Consider the following 6,979-nt stretch of genomic DNA (forward strand, 5'->3'; position numbering starts at 1 on the left):
ACCATGAAAACAAAGTGTTTCACAAACAAAAAATAAAAATATTGCCATAAGATTGCAACCTCTTACAACTTTTTAATGTCATTTACATTGTAAAAAAGTAATTTAAATGTATATAACTACTAAAATTTAAATTTTAGTTAATATTTCAAAATTTTACTGAGGATATTGACACTATCTCAGTCACCCAACCCTCTTCCTTCTATTATTCTATTATTCTATATGATATATTTTAACCTTCCCTAAAAAATCTTGAATCTTATGACTACTTATTTTTTCTATGGCATGTAGCTTACTCATATTTCTCTTCCAGGGGTCCTCAAACTTTTTAAACAGGGGGCCAGTTCACTGTCCTTCAGACTGTTGGAGGGCCAGATTATAGTAAAAACAAAAATTATGAACAAATTTCTATGCACACTGCATATATCTTATTTAGAAGTGAAGAAACAAAATGGGAATAAATACAATATGTGGCCTGCGGGCCGTAGTTTGAGGACTATTGATTCCTCGTCATTCTTTATTCTCTAATTGAACTTCCACACAATATATTAAAATATTTAGACTCATTCTCTTCCTCACTGCTGACAGTAAAACATTTTTCAGACATAATGCCTATATTCTTTGATTTTCTTAAATCTTAGTTTCTAGATACCCATACATTTCTTCTAGTTTTTTAGCTTAAAACATTCCATTTTTTCCCCCTGATTTCTCCACTACTAAAATCCTTTGATGAACATCTTAAATCCTTTGACTTTCTGATTATCTTCCATATAAAAGAAATTAAAACTGTTGTTTACTTTCTTTTGGGGAGAAAGCATGTCACACCTGATGGTGTTCAGGATTACTCCTGTCTCTGTCTTTAGGGACTCCTGGATATACTTAAGGGACAATATGGTATGTCAGAGATGGAACCTGGGCAGCTGCCTGAAATGCAAGCAATTTACCTGCTGTATTATCAATCCAGCTTCTGTTGTTTACTTTCTTAGAGCAGTGTTCTACTAGAAAAATCTCATAATTTAAGAATTTTATTAGTGTTCTACTAGAAAAATCTCATAATTTAAGAATTTTATTAGTGTTCTACTAGAAAAATCTCATAATTTAAGAATTTAATTATTTATTTCAACAACTGCCTTTCATATGAACATCACATAACATAACATCTCATTTCTTTCAACCTTAAACTTTTATTTGAAAGAGATAAGTGCATAAGACATTGATCATAAACATTTTATTTTTTGGCACATACAGTAGTGCTCATGACTTACTACTGGATCGATATTCTGGGATAATTCGTGCTGTTGTTCAGAGGATCATGTAAGGTGTTGGGGACTGAACTCAGGTTGCTGATTGTAAAGCAAATTGCCTTATCTGCTTTATTATCTCCCAAACTCAGACAATGGACTTTCTTTTTTTTTTTCATTTTCATTTTAATTTTTAATTATGAGAACAATGATGCAAAGAGGACAAGGTAAAGTTACAGTGAAAGAAAAATTGCCCATAAACAGAGTTCTCAGAAGAAATCCCCTTGCTGATGCCTAAATATTGAACTTACAGTCAAAAAAACATTAAGAAAAATAAGGCAGAACCCCTGTACAATTACTTTGTCCACAAGTCCCCAGATTGTAGGACATTATAACATTTCTTAGCAGTACACAAAGCAACCGAAAGCCATGAAATTTATGTGACTTCTTAACTTTGAAGGTATAGTATTTTTATATATTCATGCACATACATATTAGTTTAGGTTAACATCAAAAGTTTAAGAGGATTTTTTTTAAGGGTTAGTCAAAAGGGCACAGTAAAAATGGTGTTAGAGTGGCAAATATTGTTTGCATAGGCCCACCAAAATATGGGGGTCATAGAAAGGAATAGCCTTGGTCTAAATACAAGGAGAACACTACCCCTGAAGTTTCCTGGCATAAGACCAACTCTAGGCTCCAGGCAAACTAGTTTATTCAATACAAGTCATTGTCTGTAGTGCCAATACAGTTATTTTTCATGCAGTCCTATTGTTGGCATCAGGTTTCTGTATTAAAGATCCTGGAATCTGCACATCCTACAATGAAGTCAGGTTGGTGTGGAGTATCCTCTAGTTTCACTTCACACTTAAGGGGCAATACAGCAAGCCCTGTCCAGTAAGCAGGTCATTGTTCTTGTTAAGTCTTCTCAGTGTTAAGGGAAGTCTCTTTTGAGTAGATCGATGTCAGAGCAGCTGTAGGGTCTTCCCTGGTAGAGGATTGCCTCCAGGTGATGTTATAGACAACCTTGGATGTTTTGTAGAAGTCTTCTCTAGATCAGGGGTGAATGGAGAATGCCCATTCTTCTGAGGCTTGTGCCAGGTTTTAAAGACAATGGACTTTCTTAACTGATGCCTCATTCCCCAAATAGGTCTAATTTCTCAAACTGAGACCCACTAATACTTAATCTGTGCTCAAAAATCTAGAATGTTCTGTGTTGATTCATCAATTCTGCTTCATTTTTTATTTCTTCAAAGTTTATATCACCTTTTTTTTTTTCAACAGCAACTTTATTGCTCTGGAGCAGATGTCATAATAGCGCAGCATTTTGGAAAGTTCAAAGGCTTTCACAGAGGAAAGGGAACACCCAGTGAGTTGCAGGTGAAGGAGTGGAGGCTTTGGAGAATCCTGCTTTTCCTCCCTGGGCACCTGGCTGGTGCTCCTATGGAATCTCAATAGGCTCCACGGCCAAGGAAAAGCAGGGCGAGCCCTTCTGGAGGCCACGCAAGAGGCTGGTCTACTGAGGAGAGGTGCAGAGAGCAGGTGGCTGGTGGAGAACTAGCTGAAGCGAGGGGGGTGGAGGAGCCCTGGGGCTCACCCAACTCAAACTCAGTACACCCAGGAGACGGGCACCCACTGTGGGGAAGTGCATGCCTTCTCAAAGGCCTCCTGCACTCTGGTCAGGGTTTCATCCACGCCGTTGTTGACCAGCGACAGGTCGAAGTAATGTGCGTACTGGCTGCGGACGGCCTCCGAATCCTTTTGCAGCCGCTGCAGGCTTTCCGTCTGAGTGCCTTGGTCGGTGGGGGCAATAAACACTATGAAAGGAGAGAGTTCAGCTGTGCGTACCATCTTCAGGGTCTGAGGCTCCACATCCAGGATGGCGATCTGGCCCTGTTCATGGATCTGGAGCACTGTGGCAAATTTGGTGCCGAACATGTTGCCTTGGTAGCTGCCGAACTCCAAGAATTCATTGGCCGAAATGCTCCGTGTCATCTCCTGGGTCGAGATAAAGTGATAGTCCTTCCCATCCTCCTCGCCCTTCTTGGGTGGCCTTGTGGTATATGGGGCAGGATACACAAACTTGTCAAGGTTCTGACGGATCAGAGCATTCTTTTTTTTTTTTTTTTTTTTTTGGTTTTTGGGCCACACCCGTTGACGCTCAGGGGTTACTCCTGGCTATGCGCTCAGAAGTCGCTCCTGGCTTGGGGGACCATATGGGACGCCGGGGGATCGAACCGGGGGCCGGGCGGTGGCGCTAAATGTAAGGTGCCTGCCTTACCTGCGCTACCCTAGGATCAGAGCATTCTTAATGTGGCTGCGCCCCACACCACTGGCTCCTATCAGCACCAGAGTCTTCCTCTTGAATGCAGGAAGGCGGACAACTTCCTCGTAGGAAACCACGTCCAACTGGTCAAAAATCAAGCTGTGCTTGGCCAGGTACTTGTCTTTATACTTCTTCTTCTTTCCGAAGGGGCTGCAGCTCGGTGCCTCACTGGGAGCAGACTGTGTCACACTCGCCACTCGCCACTCCTGCAGCTCAGGAGAGGGGATTAGTCCCGCCAACTCGGCCGATGAGCCCTCCACCAGCCCCTGCCACCAGTTGCTATCATCCTTGTTGATGATCTGGATGATGTCCACAGTCATGAACTTCAGCCCCGCCTCCTTGCAGGGGATTAGGTTGTCCTTCTTGGGGTCATAGTCAAACTGTGCCCGCATGAACATTTGCAGAGCAGGAAGCCAGTTCTGCAGACTAGGAATGACTTTCAATGAGATGATCCCTTTGGTTTCTTTCTGTTGAAAAGCAAGGAGAAAGAAAATGGGCAGGAAAGCAAACTTAGTTGATGTGGGGGTTCAGAAAGCCACTTCACCCTCAAAGTCTTTTCTCCTCAAATTCCAACATGGAGTCTTGGAACAACAGTGAATGTTCTTGCTTCCACCCCATGACTCTGTGCTTGAGCCAGTTTATATCACCTTCTATATCAGCTTTTAAAAAATGTTCGAAATTTTTTTCAGACCACATTGCATAAGATATCAATTTATCTATAAATTTACCAAACATGTGCCCCTTTTGAATCTCTTAACGTGAGAAATTCAGGCTCAGTAGTGTTTAGGGAATTGAAAAATCTCACTCTGCTAGTGGTAGAATACCAACCATTTCAAATCTGATCCCACTCAGGCATGCTTTATTAATTATCTTTCCATACAAATTGGTGTAAAGTAATTGTGTGGTCCTTATTCATTATATTTCAATGATTAGCCTAATATTTTACAAAGCAATAACACCCAGTATTCAACTATGATTAAGTCATCACAAAGATTTAGTTCTTTACCTGCTGCATATGCAAGATATTTCTTGCAAACTATGCTTCTGATAGCTTAATAGAAGTGTAACAGAAACTCCTTTCTTATGGCAGCCAAATAAAGTCTGGCATGAACTTTACATTTGGAAAAAATATTGAACTATAAAGAATACTGAACTACAAAGCCATATGCCAAAGTCTTAATGATATTTTTGACTGTTAAGAGATTTCTCTCAAGTCTACAAATGATTTGAATTTTTTTTTTAGAAAATTAAGGTCATATACTATAACTGAAGAAAATGATTCAAGGTTATAAAATTGCTATATTTCACAGATGAGACAAATTTACTTGGAAAAGTGTCCTGAAAAGAGAAATGTGTCAAGAAACAAAGTTTTCTAAAATTAGTAGAAAAATACTTTCAGGGCCAGACAAAAAGTACAGTGGGTAGGGCTCTTGCTTGCACATGGGTGACTTCGATTTGATACCTAGCATCCCATACCTTGAGAGCACCAGGAGGGATATATCAGCACAGTGACAGTAGTAAACCTTGATCATTTTTAGTTGTGATCCCCATCTCCACAAATTTATAAAAGCTTTTGATTTCCTTTGATATATTTATTCAGAAAAATTAGTCCAAAAAAAGTTTTTATACATTTGTCAATTTAAATGTTTTAATTGATTTTAGTCATGTTGTGGAGATTGCTTTTCAGTGTAATGACATTGTTTTCATGTGAATTATTAATGGTTTAAAATAATTTTCCTCTTTTCTATTTTTTGCAGTAGATTTAGACTTTATGTGTATTATACATGTCTTATCTGATTTGATATATCTATGTAAGCATTGATAAGTATGCATTTTACTTATTTTAGATGACAAATTACTATTAAAAGACATGATCCCTATTTTAAAACCAGGATCACAGAGGAGAAATATTTTAGCATAGAATGATTACCAGTGATTACTAGTGAGGGAAAAGTTATACCTTTCTTAATAAAGTAGTATTCAAGGGCATTTCCAGTCATGAGATTGAAGAGAAAAAGAAGCACCAGTTAGCACAATAGACTTGAATTTTAAAATCACCTCGTGCAGTTTGAATCAATTTACTAATTGCCTAATATACCATACAGCATGATATGAGAAATGCTAGAAATCCCAACCATAAAACTGATATCATTAAGCCATCATAAGCAGAACATTGCGCATCTTTGTCCTATTAATGTGTATAATTAGAGGCCCCTTGTTCATTTCATGGCAATTATAATATTTTTCCAATTGTACCAGCAAGATAATTTGCATTCTGTGGTATCAGCTCACAAGATGTATTAATGAGGAATCACTTAATGTGCGGTGGAACAAAAAATCAAGAAATGAAACAAATGACTCTTTTGCTCTCAGTTTGAAAAAAAAAATCATGAAGGTGTTAGAAGGAACTTGGCCAGATGGTGAAGTGTTTTATTAGAGTCTAAATTACAGAAAGGTAGTTTTATGTATCTAGTAATACCTTCTAAAACATTAAAAATAAAACAGCAATAAAATCACATCTAGTCGCAGAGACACTTTTGAGTATATTATTTTAAACGTTTTTCTTTCTGTTCTGGAAGAGTTGAGGAATGAGATATGCCTTCCTATGTAACCACTGAACTTTGTATTACATCAATGGTTGCATATAGATTGACAGAAGTTTTCATTAGAGTATTCCATAATTTAATAATTATTATTTAAAAATATTATGTAAGATGTAGCCATATACCTTTGAGTGAATGACTCTTTTTGGTATTATATAAAAAGAAATGGACTAACTGGTTTCTTTTGGAAAGTTCCTGTCTATCAAGTGTTTATTTAAAATTTATTTTGTTAAATGAGATGTTTTACTTAGAGAAAATTAATTTATCATTAAATGACACTTTACTGGATTCTATTTAAAGACAAATATTGGCTGGTTTATCATTGACAAGAATTCTCTTGTTGACCTGCCTTTCAGTAATCTAACTCAAATTTCTCCAGTTCAGTATCTGTCTTTTACAATTGCATCACTCAGTTAATGCAGGAATCCTTCACTTGACATGTGATCATCCTCTGAGACGAAAAACTTGGCTATCTTATTAAATTTTTTATTACCAGTCCTAAGTAGTTGATAACACAGGCCTAACCTCAACAAGAGTCCAGTCAAGTCTATTTAGTCAGAATCTCTTCTCATATTCTAGATCTTACTCCATAGTAATTTTCGACCCTTGGACTTAAATCCTACACAGAAACTGTAAATTTTAACTTAGAGAGTATTTGGAATTGAGTCCTGCTCTGTGATGAAGTATCTCCCACTACAAGTGTTCCTGAATGAAATAAAACGTTTATTAACATTGTTATTTTCCATCCTTGAGTTTCTTTAACATTATAAATAATGGAAAATATAAATGAAATAGATTTAATTTTACAGTTAGTG

At 37.4% G+C, this 6,979-nt stretch overlaps 1 protein-coding gene across 1 annotated transcript in view; it reads right to left on the reverse strand.

Moving 5' to 3' along the window:
- Window positions 1–2,553: 2,553 nt before the first annotated feature.
- The window catches only part of LOC126007023 (55 kDa erythrocyte membrane protein-like), a 40,701-nt gene continuing 36,275 nt past the window's right edge, over window positions 2,554–6,979 (reverse strand). Inside the window, exons 2-3 of the mRNA XM_049772546.1 lie at window positions 3,540–4,028; window positions 2,554–3,347 (exon numbers count right to left, since the gene is read on the reverse strand). Of these exons, the coding sequence (XP_049628503.1) occupies window positions 2,844–3,347; window positions 3,540–4,028 (993 nt within the window). The 3' untranslated portion in view covers window positions 2,554–2,843. The remainder of the gene's footprint in view (window positions 3,348–3,539; window positions 4,029–6,979) is intronic.

The sequence above is a fragment of the Suncus etruscus genome, chromosome 4 (genome assembly GCF_024139225.1).
Source record: "Suncus etruscus isolate mSunEtr1 chromosome 4, mSunEtr1.pri.cur, whole genome shotgun sequence".
Lineage (NCBI taxonomy): Eukaryota > Metazoa > Chordata > Mammalia > Eulipotyphla > Soricidae > Suncus > Suncus etruscus.